The sequence below is a fragment of the Cherax quadricarinatus genome, chromosome 69 (genome assembly GCF_038502225.1).
Source record: "Cherax quadricarinatus isolate ZL_2023a chromosome 69, ASM3850222v1, whole genome shotgun sequence".
Taxonomy (NCBI): domain Eukaryota; kingdom Metazoa; phylum Arthropoda; class Malacostraca; order Decapoda; family Parastacidae; genus Cherax; species Cherax quadricarinatus.
In genome coordinates, this window is record NC_091360.1 from 4,632,939 (window position 1) to 4,656,223 (window position 23,285).

At 40.0% G+C, this 23,285-nt stretch overlaps 1 protein-coding gene across 2 annotated transcripts in view; it reads left to right on the plus strand.

Moving 5' to 3' along the window:
* The window catches only part of LOC128701902 (kin of IRRE-like protein 1), a 139,257-nt gene that overhangs the window by 74,502 nt on the left and 41,470 nt on the right, over positions 1 to 23,285 (plus strand). For both annotated transcript variants that reach the window (XM_070099824.1, XM_070099825.1), the window contains exons 2-4: positions 12,689 to 12,821; positions 16,295 to 16,494; positions 21,250 to 21,360. In XM_070099824.1, coding sequence (XP_069955925.1) covers positions 12,689 to 12,821; positions 16,295 to 16,494; positions 21,250 to 21,360 — 444 coding nt within the window. The remainder of the gene's footprint in view (positions 1 to 12,688; positions 12,822 to 16,294; positions 16,495 to 21,249; positions 21,361 to 23,285) is intronic.

Genomic DNA, 23,285 nt, shown 5'->3' on the forward strand with positions numbered 1-23,285 from the left:
GCAAAGGTTTGCAACAAGACTAGTCCCAGAGCTAAGAGGTATGTCCTACGAGGAGAGGTTAAGGGAAATCAACCTGACGAGACTGGAGGACAGGAGAGATAGGGGGGACATGATAACGACATACAAAATACTGAGAGGAATTGACAAGGTGGACAAAGACAGGATGTTCCGGAGATTGGACACAGTAACAAGGGGACACAGTTGGAAGCTGAAGACACAGATGAATCACAGGGATGTTAGGAAGTATTTCTTCAGCCACAGAGTAGTCAGTAAGTGGAATAGTTTGGGAAGCGATGTAGTGGAGGCAGGATCCATACATAGCTTTAAGCAGAGGTATGATAAAGCTCACGGCTCAGGGAGAGTGACCTAGTAGCGATCAGTGAAGAGGCGGGGCCAGGAGCTCGGACTCGACCCCCGCAACCTCAACTAGGTGAGTACAACTAGGTGAGTACACACACACTGTGATGATTTAGCTTTAAGCTGTGGGGATCCACGCCGTTCCTGTCTAGCCTTAATCAGTCTGGTGCCCAAAACCCACTAACCCAACCAGCTTAGTATGTCACCTTTGGAGCCAAAGTGAACCAGACTACATTCTGGAGGTACAATGGTAGACAAGATATAGTTACTCACCATTATCATTATTTTTTTCAAAGATGCAAAGCCGACAGTTAGAGCTCGCCCTCTCCATGCAGCTACAGGAATATTTCGTCTTCTTCAAGAGCGCTTATCAAGGAGGGTGACTTGATGCTGATGAAGGGCTCTTGATTCAATATACTGGAGCTCCAATTTCCAAGGCGATGTATGATCCTTAAAGGTTTAAAATTTTTGCTATGAATATAATAATAATAATAATAATAATAATAATATTATTATTAATTATTATAATTATTAATTATTATAATTATTAATTATTATAATTATTATTTTTATTATTATTAAGTTCGTGGGGAAACGCTGAGCCGCAAGGTGTCGTACAGCACTTGGAAAATGGGAGGTAAATCTGGTCTGATCGTGGAAAAAGGAAAGAGGTTGGTTCATTTCCTTTCATCCCTTCAACGACATGAAGGCACTCTCCTGTCAAAGGCCAAGATATACGAGCAGCAGGATATACGCACAGGATATACGCAGAAAATGTGCAGAAAATATCCTGCGCACACAGTTGAATTTACTTTCAGAAAAGTTATTTTGGCCGAGCCTTTCATCGACGCTGAACCATAATCTAAGATCTTGTACCACTCCCCAGGATCTGAACCATGACCGTCGTCTAGCACCCAGGTAAATATTTACTTTAAGTTAGCATGAGGAACTGGTACAAGGAGCTGACTCTCATGTACCTGCTTACTGTCGGGCGAACATGGGCAAGTGGTGCAAGTCGAATAACACCCAGGTACCTTCCTACGTTTACGTTAACATGGGCAATGGTGCAAGAGACTAACACCCAGGTGCCTGTTTAGTGTTAATCTCTGTTTTGAGTTGACAAAAAAGTCTTTGATTAGCAAAGTAGCTTCATAATAAAGAATATCAGGTGCTCGATACTGTATTCCTTTTTCGTAATGATTCCTCTTTACTGCTTAGTGAGTAAGGGAGATAGATGCAAGGAGACTAACAACAGGATGCCTATTTATTTCGAGATGAGCTCTGGAAACAGATGCAAGGAGACTACCGCTGAGGTACCTATTTATTGGTAGACAAATATGGGGAACAGGCGCAAGGAGGCTAACACCGAGGTACCTGCCTGTTTTTTTTTGCTAGACGAACATGGGAAATAGGTATAGGGAGACTATCACTGAGGTACCTTTTTATTGCTAAACAAACATGGGAAACGGATGAGAGGAGACTAATACCCAGAATACCTATTTATTGCTGGTTTAACATGGGAAATAGGTACAAAAATCAAACACTCAATTGCACATTTACTGCTGAGTGAACGTGGAGAGCAAGCGCAAGGAGACATTCCCATACGTCTGGTCCTGCCAGTGAATCGAACTAGGAGACCTGAGATTGAGAACTCATAGAGCTAAAACTGAGTTAGAGGCTCTCTATGGCCTCCTTGATTCCTTATTAGCACTTTCGCTCTTGCTTTCACTCACACTGCTCTCAAAACGTGACTTAAATTCTAGAAAATAAGTATTATAAGAAAAGCTGACCATTAGAAAGGAGAACCTAGAGTGTGTATGTCGCGTCATTAAGATTTTGGACTGCGGGAGAGAGTACTTCTGCACGTTCCTTGTGTCTAGGTGTTCATATTTAGTAAGGGGTGAGAGAGAGAGAGAGAGAGAGAGAGAGAGAGAGAGAGAGAGAGAGAGAGAGAGAGAGAGAGAAAGAGTGAATGCATTAGGAGGGTCAACAACTATACTCGCAGACTCTCTCAACTTTTCCCAAAGAACTCTAAGACCTTTAGTGTCTCTGCTTCAATCTACCGTGTTATTACTTTCATTCTTATTCTTTCTCCATCTGTTTGATCTACTTTTCACCTTTAACTTTCTCTTAATCCTTTCCCTACCCCCACCCCTTGAATCTATCTTCAATTCCTTAGTTATTTTTGCATTTACGGGTTTATCTGAGAGGTCTTCTACACATTCACACATACCGTGTCCCACTGAGGTAGAGTGACCCGAAAATGAGAAAACACGTTCGCAGTCATTCATTTAGACTCTGCCTTGCCAGAAGTGTGCTGACATCAGAGTTCACATGGTCCTCTGAACTGTAGCATTCCCATCCATCCTTCAAAACTCAAGTCCGTCTAACTGGCTTCCTGAATTCCTTTATTATTGTCACCTAGTTTACACTCCAGCAGCACATCAAGCCATAAAAAAACGATTTGCCGCCATACCTACAATGCTAAAATTAGAGCTGTTGGATGTCCAAGCTCCTAGCACATTAAACTACCAATACTTCCGCCCTCCAATCTCTCCTGGGACGACCCCGTACTACAAGTAAATTAAATATACAATAGCCCTTAGGATAAAATTTTAGTTTTTACATGCAAGTAAATTTATTGGCATTTTAATACCGTCTCTGTTGGAAAAAAAATAAAATAACCGCTAGTCCTATTAAAGAAAAGGGCGTCGTGAGGGAAGGAATGAATGGGTAATTTTAGCACTGGTCCTTCAGCTCGCTGAGGACGTTCAGTATTAATATATTCAATGAAGACAGGGCAGAAATTTCATCTTGTTCCAGGCAGTGTAGTCACCGTTCTTTGACGTGTGACCTTATTGCTTTCAGGGACAGGAATCCCAGCATGCTGACACTAGTGCTCTTTGTGTGTGTGACAGAGATAGAGAGGAAGAGAAAGAAAGAGAGAGAGAGAGATTTGCGGATTTCTGAAAATTCAACATTGAAATTTACACAATTCATTACTGGAAGAAGTGATATTATCTGTTTTCTACTACATGAAATAAAAACAACGCTTCAAAGCTTCATATAATAACAGCCATATGATAGATAACATTAGAGTCGACATTTAAAAGAGCTGAGGTAGGTGACAGCTCTTAGCTTGTAAATACAAGATGCAAATCTTAATTTACACAGCCAACACCAGTGTGTAAAAAAAAGGGAGCATTGGACAGAAGGAAATATACGTGACTTCGAAGGTATTTACGCTATGGGAAAGGACAGATAAAGACAGGAAGAGAGAAAATGAAGGATAAACAAGGGAATTTACATTAGATCAACGGAATTCCCGAGAGGTATGGTATCAAGACAAGTCAGCAAAGTATTCTAATGACTGAGTTAAACCGCTTACAAGTTGGACTATGCTCAGCAAACTTCTGTTTTGTGACACTGAGAAGGGACTGGCTAGTAGGATATGCCCATATTCGACATCCTGATGATGGTTCAGGAAGGACCAAAACGTCGTCTAAAATATTTTCCGACAATATAGCAAGGAAATATTCCGTTTTGGCTCACCATGGATCGAAACGTCGTCTCAGGTCGTAAAATCGTTTCCAGATCGTTCACTGAAGAGATAACTGAAGAAATACCTCGTTGAACAAAAGAGTTTCGTCACACACACACACACACATAAGAACATAAGAAAGGAGGAACACTGCAGGAGGCCTGCTGGCCCATACTAGGCAGGTCCTTTACAATTCATCCCACTAACAAAACATTTGCCCAACCCAATTTTCAATGCCACCCAAGAAATAAGCTCTGATGTTAAAGTCCCACTCAAATCCAACCCCTCCCACTCATGTACTTATCCAACCTAGATTTGAAACTACCCAAAGTCCCAGCCTCAATAACCCAACTAGGCAGACTGTTCCACTCATCAACTACCCTATTTCCAAACCAATACTTTCCTATGTCCTTTCTAAATCTAAACTTGTCTAATTTAAACCCATTACTGCGGGTTCTCTCTTGGAGAGACATCCTCAAGACCTTATTAATATCCCCTTTATTAATACCTATCTTCCACTTATACACTTCGATCAGGTCTCTCCTCATTCTTCGTCTAACAAGTGAATGTAACTTAAGAGTCTTCAATCTTTCTTCATAAGGAAGATTTCTAATGCTATGTATTAATTTAGTCATCCTACGCTGAATGTTTTCTAACGAATTTATGTCCATTTTGTGATACGGAGACCAGAACTGAGCTGCATAATCTAGGTGAGGCCTTACTAATGATGTATAAAGCTGCAGTATGACCTCTGGACTTCTGTTGCTTACACTTCTTGATATAAATCCCAGTAATCTATTTGCCTTATTACGTACGCTTAGGCATTGCTGTCTTGGTTTAAGGTTGCTGCTCACCATAACCCCCAAGTCCTTTTCGCAATCTGTATGGCTAAGTTCTACATCATTTAACTTATAAGTACTAGGGTTATGGGCACTCCCAAGCTTCAGAACCTTGCATTTATCTACATTGAACTGCATCTGCCACTTTTCTGACCAAGAATAGAGTTTGTTTAAATCCTCCTGAAGTTCCATAACATCTACGTTTGAATCAATTATCCTACCTATCTTTGTGTCATCGGCGAATTTGCTCATATCACTAGTAATTCCCTCATCAAGATCATTGATATATATTATAAACAACAACGGGCCCAAGACTGATCCCTGTGGAACGCCACTTGTTACAGATCCCCACTCGGATTTAACCCCATTTATGGACACTCTCTGCTTCCTGTCAGTGAGTCATGACTCGATCCACGAAAGCACTTTTCCCCCAATGCCATGAGCTGCCACTTTCTTTAACAGTCTGTGGTGCGGAACTCTATCAAAAGCCTTACTAAAATCTAAGTAAATAATATCAAATTCTTTATTGTGGTCAACAGCCTCAAAAGCTTTACTGAAGAAAGATAATAAATTAGTTAGACAAGACCGGCCTCTTGTGAATCCATGCTGAGTATCATTAATCAAGCTATGCTTATCGAGATGGCTTCTTATAAACTCAGCAATAATTGACTCTAGTAATTTGCCTACAATTGAGGTCAGGCTTATTGGGCGGTAATTTGACGGTAACGACTTATCCCCTGTTTTAAAAATAGGAGTTACATTAGCCATCTTCCACATATCAGACACTACACCTGTTTGAAGAGATAAATTAAAAATATTAGTTAATGGTTCACAGAGTTCCATTTTGCATTCCTTAAGAACCCTTGAAAAAACCTCATCAGGCCCCGGCGACTTATTTTGCTTCAGTCTGTCTATCTGCTTCACAACACACACACACACGCACACGCACACGCACACACACGCACACACACACACACACACACAGACACACACAACTGCTGCAGCATATGGGCGCCTGGCGAACCTCAGAACAGCATTCCGACATCTTAATAAGGAATCGTTCAGGACCCTGTACATCGTGTACGTTAGGCCCATATTAGAGTATGCGGCACCAGTTTGGAACCCACACCTAGCCAAGCACGTAAAGAAACTAGAGAAAGTGCAAAGGTTTACAACAAGACTAGTCCCAGAGGAGAGGTTAAGGGAAATCAACTTGACGACACTGGAGGACAGGAGAGATAGGGGGGACATGATAACGACTTACAAAATACTGAGAGGAATTGACAAGGTGGACAAAGACAGGATGTTCCAGAGATTGGACACAGTAACAAGGGGACAAAGTTGGAAGTTGAAGACACAGATGAATCACAGGGATGTTAGGAAGTATTTCCTCAGCCACAGAGTAGTCAGGAAGTGGAATAGTTTGGGAAGCGATGTAGTGGAGGCAGGATCCATACATGGCTTTAAGCAGAGGTACGATAAAGCTCATGGTTCAGGAGAGTGACCTAGTGGCGACCAGTGAAGAGGCGGGGCCAGGAGCTTGGACTCGACCCCTGAAACCTCAACTAGGTGAGTACAACTTGGTGAGTACACACACACACACACACACACACACACACACACACACACACACACACACACACACACACTCACACACACACACACACACACACACACACACACACACACACACACACACGCGCGCGCACACACACACACACACACACACACACAGCAAATCTGTCACAGCTTCAAGTTACATTTCATTTGATCTGCATTAGAAAAGATTATCCTAAGCTTTTTCTCTCATAAGCTGCGTTGCAAAAAGTGAGGATGTAGAAGCTGTTAAGATGATTACAGAGTGTAGTAACACTGGGTGTTACAGAGTGTAGTAACACTGGGTGTTACAGAGTGTAGTAACACTGGGTGTTACAGAGTGTAGTAACACTGGGTGTTACAGAGTGTAGTAACACGGAGTGTTACAGAGTGTAGTAACACTGGGTGTTACAGAGTGTAGTAACACGGAGTGTTACAGAGTGTAGTAACACTGGGTGTTACAGAGTGTAGTAACACTGGGTGTTACAAAGTGTAGTAACACTGGGTGTTACAGAGTGTAGTAACACTGGGTGTTACAGAGTGTAGTAACACTGGGTGTTACAAAGTGTAGTAACAAGGGGTGTTACAGAGTGTAGTAACACTGGGTGTTACAGAGTGTAGTAACAAGGGGTGTTACAGAGTGTAGTAACACTGGGTGCTACAGAGTGTAGTAACACTGGGTGCTACAGAGTGTAGTAACAAGGGGTGTTACAGAGTGTAGTAACACGGAGTGTTACAGAGTGTAGTAACACGGGGTGTTACAGAGTGTAGTAACACTGGGTGTTACAAAGTGTGGTAACACTGGGTGTTACAAAGTGTAATAACACTGGATGTTACGGGGTGTTACAAAGTGTAGTAACGCTGGGTGTTACAGAGTGTAGTAACACTGGGTGTTACAAAGTGTAGTAACACTGGGTGTTACAAAGTGTAGTAACACTGGGTGTTACATAGTGTAGTAACACTGGGTGTTACAGAGTGTAGTAACACTGGGTGTTACAGAGTGTAGTAACACTGGGTGTTACAGAGTGTAGTAACACTGGGTGTTACAGAGTGTAGTAACACTGGGTGTTACAGAGTGTAGTAACACTGGGTGTTACAGAGTGTAGTAACACTGGGTGTTACAGAGTGTAGTAACACTGGGTGTTGCAGAGTGTAGTAACACTTGGTGCTACAGAGTGTAGTAACACTGGGTGTTACAGAGTGCAGTAACACGGGGTGTTACAGAGTGCAGTAACACGGGGTGTTACAGAGTGCAGTAACACTGGGTGTTACAGAGTGTAGTAACACTGGGTGTTACAGAGTGTAGTAACACTGGGTGTTACAGAGTGTAGTAACACTGGGTGTTACAGAGTGTAGTAACACTGGGTGTTACAGAGTGTAGTAACACTGGGTGTTACAGAGTGTAGTAACACTGGGTGTTACAGAGTGTAGTAACACTGGGTGTTACAGAGTGTAGTAACACTGGGTGTTACAGAGTGTAGTAACACTGGGTGTTACAGAGTGTAGTAACACTTGGTGCTACAGAGTGTAGTAACACTGGGTGTTACAGAGTGTAGTAACACTGGGTGTTACAGAGTGTAGTAACACTGGGTGTTACAGAGTGTAGTAACACTGGTGCTCCCATCATCTATTACAAACCTTTTCCATTTTTATCACATTTTTTATAAGTAATAGGATATATATATATATATATATATATATATATATATATATATATATATATATATATATATATATATATATATATATATATATATATGCAAAACAACCACTCTGAAAGAATAGAGAAATTCCAAGCGCTTTCGTGACTACTCACATTATCAAGGAACTATGAAAGTGAAGCATCCAAGGAAGCTATATAAGGGGTCCGGCCAGCACCTCACTATCAGATCCCACAACGGTTAAACACGTGACGCGCGGCGAGCCAACTTGGATAGGTCCTTTGCAAAACTCACCCCCAAGCTATTTATTTGTCCAGTGTATTATTAAATTCTACCCAAATTCTATTAATTATAAATGGATCTAATTTATATAAACCAAAGGAAATATTCATATTATTGTCAAAACTGCTTTTTATGAAACAAGATTCAATTATATTCCTGTCGACCATGGACTTGCTTGATACTACTTTCTCAACTTTTTGAAAATCAATTGGATGGTTAAAATCTCTTACATGAATAAATAGAGCATTGGAATCTTGTCCAGTTCTAATGCTATATTTATGTTGTTTTAATCTTAGTTCGAGATTTTTACCAGTTTGACCGTAATAAACTTTATCGCAAATTTTACAAGGAATCTTATAGACACATCCATCAGCATTTTGGGGGGAATTCTTAATCAAAAGTTTTTTTACTGTATCAAGATTTTTGAATACAACTTTAATATTAAAGGTCTTAAGAAGAGAAGGCATATCAACCAAGTTTTCATGGTAAGGGAGAACCAACATATTTTTAGTTGAATAAGGCTGGTTGCCCTTTTTTGGATTATAAAAAGTGTTCCTAGCAACTTTAAAAGATTTATCAATTACATTTCTTGGGTATTTTAAATCATTACCTATTTCATAAATTTTGGATATTTCCTCATCTATGAACTCAGGACTACAAATTCGTAAAGCTCTCAAAAACATTGATGAGAAAACAGACAGTTTGACTATCTTATGGGCCAACAGGCCTGCTGCAGTGTTCCTCCTTTCTTATGTTCTTATGTTCTTATGTTCTTATGTTCTTATCTTGATGCGAGGAATAATAGTGGACATAGGAACAGTTATTTGTAGGTTTTCTGTAAATTTTAAATTTGAATTCATTATTACCCTTAATAATTAAAACATTTAGAAAAGGCAATGAGTTATTTTCTTCAAACTCAACAGTAAAGTTTATAGAATGGGCTAAGCTATTTAATTTTCCAAGAAAATGGTGTATATCTACATTTTTGGGCATAAGACACAAAATATCATCAACATATCTGAACCATTTAGCTCTATTAGGGAGGATTGTGTTAAGCAACCTTGTTTCAAAAAAATCCATGTATAGGTTACTAAGAACAGGTGAAAGAGGATTTCCCATTGCCATACCAAACTTCTGAGTGTAAAACTTATCATTAAATACAAATTTTGCATCAACAATGCAAAGTTTAATAAGTTTAATGATAGTAGGAACAGGCAATGGTAAATCATAGTTAACGAGTTCTTCAGATAAGAAACTTAATAAATCATCAACAGGAACTTTCGTAAACAAGGAAGTAACATCAAAACTATCCATGTTAAAATCATTTAAGTCAGTCAAGGAGCTTAATTTATCAACCAAGTCTATGTTATTTTTAACATTAAAGTTAGAAATTTTGCCAACAATAGGGCTCAAAATATCAACAAGCCATTTGGATAATTTATATGAAACTGACCTTATGGAGCTAATAATTGGTCTGACTGGATTCCCTGGTTTGTGTGTTTTTATTAGTCCAGACCAATTATTAGCTCCATAGGGTCAGTTTCATATAAATTATCCAAATGGCTTGTTGATATTTTGAGCCCTATTGTTGGCAAAATTTCTAACTTTAATGTTAAAAACAACATAGACTTGGTTGATAAATTAAGCTCCTTGACTGACTTAAATGATTTTAACATGGTTAGTTTTGATGTTACTTCCTTGTTTACGAAAGTTCCTGTTGATGATTTATTAAGTTTCTTATCTGAAGAACTCGTTAACTATGATTTACCATTGCCTGTTCCTACTATCATTAAACTTATTAAACTTTGCATTGTTGATGCAAAATTTGTATTTAATGATAAGTTTTACACTCAGAAGTTTGGTATGGCAATGGGAAATCCTCTTTCACCTGTTCTTAGTAACCTATACATGGAATTTTTTGAAACAAGGTTGCTTAACCCAATCCTCCCTAATAGAGCTAAATGGTTCAGATATGTTGATGATATTTTGTGTCTTATGCCCAAAAATGTAGATATACACCATTTTCTTGGAAAATTAAATAGCTTAGCCCATTCTATAAACTTTACTGTTGAGTTTGAAGAAAATAACTCATTGCCTTTTCTAGATGTTTTAATTATTAAGGGTAATAATGAATTCAAATTTAAAATTTACAGAAAACCTACAAATAACTGTTCCTATGTCCACTATTATTCCTCGCATCAAGATAGAGTCAAACTGTCTGTTTTCTCATCAATGTTTTTGAGAGCTTTACGAATTTGTAGTCCTGAGTTCATAGATGAGGAAATATCCAAAATTTATGAAATAGGTAATGATTTAAAATACCCAAGAAATGTAATTGATAAATCTTTTAAAGTTGCTAGGAACACTTTTTATAATCCAAAAAAGGGCAACCAGCCTTATTCAACTAAAAATATGTTGGTTCTCCCTTACCATGAAAACTTGGTTGATATGCCTTCTCTTCTTAAGACCTTTAATATTAAAGTTGTATTCAAAAATCTTGATACAGTAAAAAAAACTTTTGATTAAGAATTCCCCCCAAAATGCTGATGGATGTGTCTATAAGATTCCTTGTAAAATTTGCGATAAAGTTTATTACGGTCAAACTGGTAAAAATCTCGAACTAAGATTAAAACAACATAAATATAGCATTAGAACTGGACAAGATTCCAATGCTCTATTTATTCATGTAAGAGATTTTAACCATCCAATTGATTTTCAAAAAGTTGAGAAAGTATTATCAAGCAAGTCCATGGTCGACAGGAATATAATTGAATCTTGTTTCATAAAAAGCAGTTTTGACAATAATATGAATATTTCCTTTGGTTTATATAAATTAGATCCATTTATAATTAATAGAATTTGGGTAGAATTTAATAATACACTGGACAAATAAATAGCTTGGGGGTGAGTTTTGCAAAGGACCTATCCAAGTTGGCTCGCCGCGCGTCACGTGTTTAACCGTTGTGGGATCTGATAGTGAGGTGCTGGCCGACCCCTTATATAGCTTCCTTGGATGCTTCACTTTCATAGTTCCTTGATAATATGAGTAGTCACGAAAGCGCTTGGAATTTCTCTATTCTTTCAGAGTGGTTGTTTTGCATATTTTGAAATCACCTGTTTACTGTGATCTTATTGCATATATATATATATATATATATATATATATATATATATATATATATATATATATATATATATATATGTGTGTGTGTGTGTGTGTGTGTGTGTGTGTGTGTGTGTGTGTGTGTGTGTGTGTGTGTGTGTGTGTGTGTGTGTTTGTGTGTACTTACCTATTTGTGGTTTCAGGGGTCGGTACCCATCTCCTGGCCCCGCCTCTTCACTGATCGCTACTAGGCCCTCTCTCTCCCTGCTCCATGAGCTTTATCATACCTCGTCTTAAAACTATGTACGGTTCCTGCTTCTACTACGTCACTTGCTAGACATCTCCACTTCCTGAGAACTCTATGATCGAAGAAATACTGAAGAAATACTTCTGTGTGTGTGTGTGTGTGTGTGTGTGTGTGTGTGTGTGTGTGTATGTGTGTGTGTGTGTGTGTGTGTGTGTGTGTGTATGTGTGTGTGTGTGTGTGTGTGTGTGTGTGTATGTGTGTGTGTGTGTGTGTGTGTGTGTGTGTGTATGTGTGTATGTATATATGTGTGTGTGTGTGTGTGTGTGTGTGTGTGTGTGTATGTGTGTGTATGTGTGTGTGTGTGTGTGTATGTGTGTATGTATATATGTGTGTGTGTGTGTGTGTGTGTGTGTGTGTGTGTGTGTGTGTGTGTGTGTGTGTGTGTGTGTGTGTGTGTGTGTGTGTGTGTGTGAACATTCCTTACGGACTTTATCTGTTCGCCTTTCTGTCCTTTACCCTCGTTTGTTTCCAGAGGTTTTTCTATGTCCTAGTTATTCTTGCCTTTTTGCATCTCCGTGTAAACCAGAGGTTCTCTCTGCTCTGGTTCTTGCCTATTCTTCTTCTGGGTATAAATTCTTCCTCCCCCTCTCCTCGCATTCCCTTTTCGCCTTCTTATCCAACTCTTTTTCTTTCCTTCCTTTTTCCATTCACACTTCGTCTGCCTTTTTCAGGAAGAAAATATATATTTTCGGGTTTAGTATCCCAGTTATGATTCATAACCATAAATTCTATAAATCCTTGTACAGATATATCCATTAATATTAGAGAATTCTCAATAACTATGTAAATATGGCATATAATGGGGTTATGGCATTTAACTGTAAAAACGTTCAGTCCTGACGTTCCCGGTGGCCGAAACGTCATCTCAGTAAAATCCGTAATCCACACATTATGTCTGAGTCACGTATACTTAAGAGGACAAAAACAGCAGGTACAGGTAAGTGCAGTTATATATTTCATATACTGTGCTTTTCGCTACAGCCAATCGTTGTTCTCCTGCAGGTCCGCTGACGGAGGTGTCTGCCATCGAGGGAGGAAGAACACTTCTGCCGTGTGATGTCACACCTCCCACCCCGGGAGACTCTGCCATTCTCGTTCTCTTCTATAACGGGATCACAGGTCTTCCTATATACAGGTGTGTGGAGAGGCAGGTGTCATGAATGGGCTTGTAGTTACACGAGGACACCTGTTGTTACGAGTCACGATATTGTAATGACACTACTGCTATTGTTTTGTTTATTATTTTTGTTTCTATTATTATTATTATTATTATTATTATTATTATTATTAAAGCATAAAACAAGCATTATTATTATTTTATTATTATTATTAATATTATTATTATATTCTCATTTATCTTTTTCTTCTTCTTCTAATTATTATTATTATTATTATATTATTATTCTCATTTTGTTGTTGTATTTATCAGCAGTAGTTGCAATGGTAATAGAAGTTTTGTGTTTTTCGGCAATATTATCATCATCGTCATCATTATCATCATCATCATCGCTGTCATCATCCTCTTGGTCGTGATCATCACACTGGGACTCCAACAACAGATGATAAAGTCCAGCCGAAGGAAGCAGAGAAGCTTGATACCCTGTTTAATTCATTAGTGAGTTTCAACCCTCAAAGGCATAAGACCGAGGAAAAGGAGACGTCAAAAGGAGGGAGAGCGAGAGGATCAAAGACCTTAGAGAGAGAAAGAGAAAGAGAGATAGAGGCACTGTCAGTGGCCTCTGAGAGATCTTTTATCTCTGGTTAGGTGTAAGGGGGCAAAATATTGTGGATGGACATTTCCTTGACGTCAAGAGACGTCTGAATGGGCGGAGGAGAGATTGTGCCGTTACACTTATCCCAGGATAATACACTTTACGTTGCATGTATCCTGAATTGAAGCTTTTCCAGTGGATTAATCCTGGGATATTTGGCCTTATGTTGTGTGCTTACAGAAGTGCTGAACAATCTGCAGCACCCATAAACGGATGCTAGACTTCCAACTTGCGATTAACCTTGCATTCTGACCTTGATCTTGCGGTTAGACAGGGATGCTGAACTGAGCTTCACCTGGTAGAAGAGTATGATGGAAGTGACACAGTAACACTTGGAAGTGTGAAAATCAAAATGGATGGACGGGATCATGAATCAGATAAAGAAATTTGTGGAAAATTTTCCTGTTAAAGTGGGTCTTAGTCAAGACTGTGATTATATATAATGTAAAAAAAATCATTGCTAGAGTGTAAGGGAGAGTTGTGAATAAGGGAAAAAAATATGATTTTGAAATGTAAAGGAGGTGTCTGACATTCGATTTTGTCATCGCCAGTACCATCACTTATAATAATAATAATAATAATAATAATAATAATAATAATAATAATAACAATAATAATAATAATAATATCTTTATCACAAGGATATGTAATGACCCATTGGTAATAACGACCAGGGTGCGGGCCTGTGTGTATACATCATTACCATAAGTAATGTCTGACGCCCTTTCCTCATGGCTGTAGTCAGCATTTCGCTGTTATCCTGGCATATGGGTTTTCTGTGGAGCACTTCTGATCATGGTTCAGTGCCTTTGTTGGCTATCAGTTTATATGACTTTCCATGGCCTTTCCATCTGACTTTTAATTACTTTTTCCCCATCGTTTTTCCACCTATCTTGGAATTTTCTCCTCATTTCATCATCTAATTGTAATTTAAAAATAGTCCAGGACGGACCGAAACGTCGTCAGAAATTTCCTGTCCAAAATCGGGTTTTCAGTGATCGTTTCAGCCACGGTATTGTGAGATTTATTCTTCATGACGGTCCTTCATCCTTTTCGCCAAAACGCACCACTTTGTCAATTTTTTATTATATCTCTCTCCCTGCCCTCTGTCCCCTCGTTCTGAGCCTTCACCGCTGCCCTCTGTTTTTTTTTTTTTGACATTTCAGTTCCCTCTGGGCGTTCACCTTTGTTCTCTCACCGGCGGTTCCTAGTGACCCTTCGGTCATTCAGGGGATCAGTAACTAAATGACTTCCATAAGTCCCAAGATATAAGTCAGTCATATGTGCTGAAACACACAAATCAGCGTATAGTTTAATCAGATTTTCTTTCAAAACTCCGTTTTAAAAGGAAAATTAAGGAAAAAACCTTAATAATTTACTTGAAAAATCTTGATATTTTTGCAATATTTACGCTTTTTTTTTTTGAGGTTTTCAAACTAAGACACTCCTGGTTAATTATGTGGTTGTAATTACGGCGATAAGTTTACAGGTTGGGCTTGACTCTTGAGCCCGACTCTGAACGATCTGCTGCTTCAGTTACTCCGATTCTGTCTTATGAACCTGTGTGAGAAATTACGGATTTGCACTTATAATTTCTAATTACCTCTTCGCACTTAGAGTAAAGACAACAGTCATCATCCTCTGTCTTCTAAGTACGTGTATCGTTGAGTTATCTTCAGTTTACAATAGTCGTGAGTTTACCTTTGATTTCGTCCTAGCTATCAATCTAAAATGTTTTTTAAAGACTAAAATTAATTTAGTGTTTTCCGAGAGCACTTTTTTTCCGGAGGTAAAAATATGAACAGAATAGGTTTCTGTGCTTTCTATTCTTATATCACCGTTTTTTTTCTGTTTTATAACGAGAACGTTTTCAGTGTATTAAAATTTCTATACACAGGATATACTCACCGTGAGGTGTATTTCTCTCAGTGTATTTATGCTGAGAGTTTAGTTTAATCCGTATATTAGGCATTAAACTATTCTTCTCTGGAGGTGAGAAAGGTTACATTTGGCTTTAATAACCGTAGTGGATAGGATTTAACCCCCCATTAACTATATCACTCAAAGGCTTTAACCAAGACTTTCTTGGTTACACCAACGGAGGTATACCTCTAGATATGCTCTTCGTTCGTTGTATCCAGGTATGCTGGACCTGGCGAGGACAAATATTAAAATAGGCTTGATAAGTTCTTAAGACAGATATCTAAAGTCAGTGCCGGATCAGCCGGGCTGTGGCTCGTACGTTGGACTGCGTGCGGCCAGCAGTAACAGCCTGGTTGATCAGGCTCTGATCCACCGGGAGGCCTGGTCATGGACCGGGCCGCGGGGGCGTTGATCCCCGGAATAACCTCCAGGTAACCTCCAAGTATCTAGGTAAGACACATAGGCTACAGTTAGGTATCTTTAATCCGAAAACATTCCGCCTACACTGTAGGCTTCTGTAGTCGAGTACAGAAAGTATACAAGAGCAGTAGAAGTAGATTTGAGGTTGTCAGTCCCTCAGCCTGGAGAAGAGTTCTGTTCCATAGTTCTAATGAAAACTGATTGTTAATATTGTGGAAGAAGCAAAGTAACAGTCACTGAAGTGAAGGTAAATCTTATCACAGTACTGTTTCATCACCCACACCAGTGAATAATACCTCTCAATAGGAATAAACTCCTTTTGTAACTTTCAGCCGGAGGGAAATAAAGTTTGGAAGTTTTCAAGAGGAAACTATACCTGTTGCAAGTTCCTGATAAGCCAGGTTCTGATGGATATGTACCCGTGCACGCCAGTAGCAATAAAAGCCTGGTTGACCAGGCAGTCTTTGTTATATATGTATTTCTGTACCTACAGTATTGACGCTCGCTCTGGTCCCCTGGGGAGGTCGATCCACTGGTCTGAGCTGGGAGGTCGAGCTCACTTCGACCTGGTCTCTTCGCCCTCTGGTCTGGTGATCGACGACGTGGACCCCCAGGACCACGGCCACTACCGATGCAGAGTTGACTTCATGGCTTCCCCCACCAGGAACCTGAGGGTGAAGCTGCTAGTGGTGGGTAAGTGTCTGGGAGACTGAGGTACAGAGTAACTAGATCTTGTGTCCGCGAGCAGTGGCTGAGTCTCTGAGACAGGAGTGTCATGGGAGGTAAGAGAGGTAGGAGCATGAACAAGCAGCAAGATGAAAGAGACTTCCAGATGGGGGATGCTGCACTACCTTCAGAGATGCTACACAAGAGAATATGAATCGCGGAACACGCCTTACCGAATGTGTGTATGTGTGTGTGAGAGAGAGAGAGAGAGAGAGAGAGAGAGAGAGAGAGAATGGCTATAGTGGATTTAACGTTATAATAACAATGAAATAATAATAATAATAATAATAAGAAGAATAATAATAATAATAATAATAACATAGGAAGAAATAATGATAACAAAGGAAATGAAAATAATAATAGTAAAAGAATAACAACAACAAAAATAATAATGACGATAACAAGAAAAAGACTTTTAAATGAGCTGATGTAACAGCCCATAGCTTGTAAATAAAGTTAGGAACCCAAGAAGACAAGGACCATCACGTATTATCCAAATGCATGATTCAGTGATAAAAATCAGTGAGAAAGAGAGAGAGTGAGAGATAAGAGAGGCGATGACGAATAGAGAAAACGTGATACGGAATCTTTTAATATCCAGAAAAGATTTTTAGTAATGAAGCAGGAGGGCAGGAACAGCTATCAGCGAATGTGAGGAAAGTTGAGCAAGTCTCCGGTGGAAAGACTTGTGAGAAGTGAAGATATGAAGCTTAAAGGCGTACTGGAACCTAAACGGTGAGATATAAATGATGGATCCCACGAGAGGGTGAATAGTTCTTGTCATATTTTCTAGTTTTAAATTCCCTCTCATCCTATCCTTCTGTTTTTGTTTCTTTCTTCTACATCACTCTTTTTTGGTGTGTTTTGTTAAATCTCTCATAAATTCTGTCCTCTCTCTGTCCTCTCTCTCTCTCTCTCTCTCTCTCTCTCTCTCTCTCTCTCTCTTTACACTGGGTTTGACAAGGTTATATATCCTTGACTTATACACTTATAAAATACAAGATATTTCTTAATCTACCTGAGGTAGATAGTGGCCTGGCTGTCAGACCTTTCGCTTGACACACGGAGATCCCGGGATCGATTCCCGGCGGGGTAGAAACATTTCGACGCGTTTCTTTACACCTATTATCCTGTTCACCTAGCAGCAAGTAGGTACCTGGGTGTTAGTCGACTGGTGTGAGTGGCATCCTGGGGGACAAGATTGAGGACCACAATGGAAATAAGACAGACAGTCCTTGATGACGCACTGACTTTCTTAGGTAATCCTGGGTGTCTAACCCCCCGGGATTAAAAATCCGAAAGAAATCTCATCTCTTATCTTATAAACTCGGTGTGGGCTTCAAAAATTCTTCTGTTCTTTACATGTAAACTCTGTCTCTGTCTGCTTCTCTGTCTGTCTGCTTCTCTGTCTGTCTGTCTCTCTCTCACTCTTTATAATTCGGAAAGGCGTGGTTCCGCGAATCTCATTCTAACGTGTGAGAAGGAATCTCTTTCATCCTGTTGCTTGTTCATGCTCCTACCTTTCTTACTCCCCGTGACATTCCGCAATAATAATAATAATAATAATAATAATAATAAATATAATGTAATGTTATTAATAATAATTATAAAAATATCATTACTAATAATAAGAATGGTGAATGGGGCATTCAGAACTGATTCTAGAATGGGGAGGGTAGCTACGATCCCTTGGATCAAGATCCCTACAGCATTTATCATGGCACACCCCCACCTTCTGTCAAGGCTAAGAAACTAAACACCTTCTTTGATGTCTAAAGAAGTGAACACTTCCTGTCAAGGCTAAAAGACCGCATACGTTTTACCATGGTCAAGGAATTGAACACTTTCAGTCAAAGACTCAGAGCACCTATCAAAACTTAATGACTAAATACGTTCAATCAAGGCTGAGGGCCTGAACACCTATCAAGGCTGAGGAACTGAACACCTATCAAGGCTGAGGAACTGAACACCTATCAAGGCTGAGGAACTGAACACCTATCAAGGCTGAGGAACTGAACACCTATCAAGGCTGAGGAACTGAACACCTATCAAGGCTGAGGAACTGAACACCTATCAAGGCTGAGGAACTGAACACCCTCTGTTAAGAGTGAGGGGACTAAAATCTTTTACTAAGGCCTGAACATATTCTGTTAAGGCTGCTGAACTGAATGAACACCTATCAAGTCCACGGGACTGAACACTTTAACAAAGCTGAGGGACTGAACACCATCTGTCAAGGCACTGGGAGTAAACACCATCTGTCAAGGCACTGGGAGTAAACACCATCTGTCAAGGCACTGGTAGTAAACACCATCTATCAAGGCACTGGGAATAAACACCATCTGTCAAGGCACTGGAAGTGAACACTTTCCACCAAGGCTGAGTTACTGAACATCTTCTGCCATGGCTAAGAGATTAAACACCTTCTGTTAAAGCTCAGGGTCTAAACCTCTTCTAGCATAGACCGAGTAAATCAACACCTCAAAATTTCCTGCCCACCTTCTCCACAGTCTCCAGAATCATATTCACCTCTGGATTCGACTGAAAAAGATCCCTTAGATGCAATAAAAATACCCAAGTTTGCACTTGTGTCTTATTCATCAATTTGTCGGAAGTGTAAACCATCAATAATATTATAACACGCACGCCGGGCTGATACCACCCTTGGGATGCTTCATTATTCACAATATTTACAGAGTCGTGCCTACATCACTCTTACACTGTCTCGATTGTTGCCTCCCTAATGGAGCTTACGTGAATAGGATTGCTTATTATTATTATTATTATTATTATTATTATTATTATTATTATTATGTATTAACGTTGGTAGAATTACCGACAAATGTTAAGTAAAAGGAGAAGTGCAGCTAATGTGACATTTTATTGTGGCAACGTTTCACTCTTCAGGAGCTTTGTCAAGGCGTAACGGCTTGGCAAAGCTCCTGGAGAGCGAAACGTTGCCACAGTGAAATGTCACATTACTTGCACTTGTGTCCTTTTACTTAACAATTATTATTATGAAGCAACCAGGGTACCTGCGCAGCTGTGGTGTGCAGGTGCGTTCAGTAAACATCCACAGCGATGAATAAGACACATGTTGAACACTTCGGTACCTTTATTTGCCGATGTGTCTCATGTAAATGATCCAAGTCGAACCGAAACGTCGTCGTAAGCTCCTCTCTTCTATGTGCGGGTTATTTGTGAAAGATACCCAAGTGTTTCACAAGTGTCTTAATCCTCACTTTGTTGGTGTTGCGGCCCCTGCCAAACTAGCGGTTAAATAGTTAACCTGCCGGCCGGCAGTACCACTGGGTGCGTCATCAAACCCAATGTGGGGGCTGCTGAGCCGGCCTTAGAGCAGTAAGAGCCTGAGTGCCTCACGGTACACACCTAAGCAGTAGGTACCTGACCACCGAAGGGTACACGTCTACTGGCTTTAGTAACAGTATGTACCAGAGCGCCTCGCTGTACACACCTAAGCAGTAGGTACCTGACCACCGAAGGGTACACGTCTACTGTCTTTAGTAACAGTATGTACCAGAGCGCCTCGCTGTACACACCTAAGCAGTAGGTACCTGACCACCGAAGGGTACACGTCTACTGGCTTTAGTAACAGTATGTACCAGAGCGCCTCGCTGTACACACCTAAGCAGTAGGTACCTGACCACCGAAGGGTACACGTCTACTGGCTTTAGAAATATTATGTACCTGAGCGCCTCGCTGTACACACCTAAGCAGTAGGTACCTGACCACCGAAGGGTACACGTCTACTGGCTTCAACATTAAGTACCTGAACTCCTCAGGGTACACGTCTATGCAGTAGGTACCTGACCACCGAATCGTACCTATCTACTGGCGTTAGAAGAACCGCTCACCGCAGCTCACTGAGTCTGTTGGCCTCAGTTACTTGACGGCCGCATTCAGTGAGCTTGCAGCATGGTGTTCGGCTAGCGGTGTGTCAACCGCCTTTGGAGAGGATTTACTGGACTACCGGTGATGTCTGTGGACTCACCGTCTACGTTGATCAACTGTGGGCCGGAGTCGTCAGATGCTGTTTAGTGGGACATTACATGAAGAAAAGGTTGGAGTGTTACACTGAACTGGGCCAGGACCGTAGTGTGACACTGAGGGACGTACGATGGAGTGGAACACTGAGATATGCACAGGACCGTAGTGGAACACTGAGATGAAAAGGGTGTCGTGGGACACTGAAGATGGCCTGGTTGTAGTGTACACTGAACAGTGTCGTGTGACTGACTTCGTGTCGTGAGAGGCAGTTGATTGTAATTTATTATTATAAAAATGTTATTTATAATTTATTGTTTTAGCATAGAGATATATATATATAGTGACAGTAGTGTCAAGAGTTGTACCCTGTGTAGGGTTATTAATTATATTTTAGTAAAATGCTGATTATAATTTATTATAGTAACATGTACATATTATTATTATATCATAGTTCAAATACCTCTAGACCAAAGATAGTTGATTTTTATATATTAAAGATTAATTTATATTAATGTGTGTATTTATGTATCCCGTACTCTTTATTACAAAAGGAGTAAATCTTACCATCTTCATTTAAAAATTACTTTTTTGTAATAGTTGGCGTTGTATGCCAACAGTAATATGATACCATGGTACTGAAAACCATGGAATTGAATACCATGTCATTCCAAGCTGTAAAAAATAGGGTAACATTCCGGTGTTTTGGATTCACAGAACCGCCGAAGCGGGTGACTATATTGGCTGCGAGTGGCAAGGAGGTGACTGGGGTAATTGGTCCGTATCCTCTAGGCGGACTTCTCGTCCTCACTTGTCAGGTCACTGGAGGTAAGTACAACAGGTCACATCACGTTCCTAGTATTCAAAGGAGGGATGTACAAGACGTAGGAGCAACCTCAGGACACTGGAGGTAAGTATTACAGGTCAAACTAGGTGTCCTGAGCTAGGTTCCTAGCTCAGGACGCTGGAAGTAAAAGGAACAGGTCACACGAGATTCCAAACACTCAGGTCAGTGGAGGAAAGTACGAAAAGCCATAACATGTTCCTAGTGTTTATAAAAGAAAGTTATAAGTCATCTGTTTCGCTCTAATCAGAGCGAAACTAGTACAATTACCACCAAAATTTTTTTCTTGCCCTTCCTCCTGTAGCATCTTCTGGCCTTCTCTAATATTCTCGCCTCAGTTGTTACTTGACATTGGTTCTGGACGGACCGAAACTTCGTCAAAAAATTCCACTCCTAAGTGAGGGTTACGCTGCAACGTATCATGTTCAAAACAAAGGGAATTTGAATCCAAAGTCACAGGAAATACTAAAAGAAACAGAATGTGTACATTGTTTCATAAGAGACAACAGTCGCAGAGATTATTAAGGTTGCTTGGTATTAACATTATAGTACCTTTGTGACCTTTCGTGTAGCGGTTACTAGGATTTCCTTAGGACCAGCCCAAGAGGATTCCTCCACCAGCATATTGTGACATTCCCCAGAGCAGAATATTTGTATATATTTTGACAGGAATGTAGGCTATGTGAATAGAAAAGGTCTCTCTCTCTCTCTCTTCCTCCCCCTCTCTTTCTTTATCTCTCACTTTCTCTCTCTCTCTCTCTCTCAACACTGTCGACATTGTACCCCTACTTCAAGCGCTCTTGAAGGCTGTACTGCCCGCACTAATAGAGATGAAGAGCAGTACCAGAACAAGAGCTTGATCATGCTCTCCTGCCAGCCAAGTGTTCCACCGTTAAAATCTTATTCTCCTATATGTGCCTAGGTCTCCCGTGCGTTTGTTAGACTACACCTTGAATATGTTCTGCAATTTCGGTCCCAGAACGGCCCAGAAAGATTAAGATAAAAATGAAAGGGTTCAGAGATGGGCGACGAAGCTAATACCTTCATTAAAATGTAATCCAGGAGAGACACGACACAATGAACATGTATTCTCTTAAGAGGGCGAGACAACCGGAAGATCTCACTCTCATACTAAGAATAAATACTGAAAGAATTTGACAGATACACGAAAATGTTACTTAGAGTTCAAGGCAACTGAAGAAACAAAATTAAGGCATGAAACTCAGTGGCAAGAGCTATAACATAAATGTAGAAGTAGGTAGAAGGTATTTTATCTTAGGATGTAATGAACATAACTGACATGTGAGTTCTCTTTGCCTGCCTGCCTGTCTGTCTGTCTGTCTCTCTCTCTCTCTCTCTCTCTCTCTCTCTCTCTCTCTCTCTCTCTCTCTCTTCCAGTAGCAAATGAGCATCGTTATCCAGCACTTACAAGGTCAGAGTCGAGCATGCTTGACTGAGGCAACCTGAGTTTCGTTCCTGACTATATTATTGTGTTAGTTATCATTCCCTTCGCTATCATTCTTTTCGTTATCATCCGTGACACTATCCTTCCTTTCGTTATCATCCCTGACGTTATTATTCCTTATCATTCCCTACGTTATCATTCCTTCCATTATAATTCCCTACGTTATTATTCCTTCCATTATCATTCCCTATGATATCATTCCTTCCGTTATCATTCCCTACGCTATCATTCCTTCCATTATCATTCCCTACGCTATCATTCCTTTCATTATCATTTCGTACGCTATCACTCCTTCCATTATCATTCCCTACGTTAACATTCCTTCCATTATCATACCCTACGCTATCACTCCTTCCATTATCATTCCTTACGCTATCATTCCTTTCATTATCATTCCTGACATTATCACTCATCATTAGCGGATATTTTCCCTGTTCATCATCT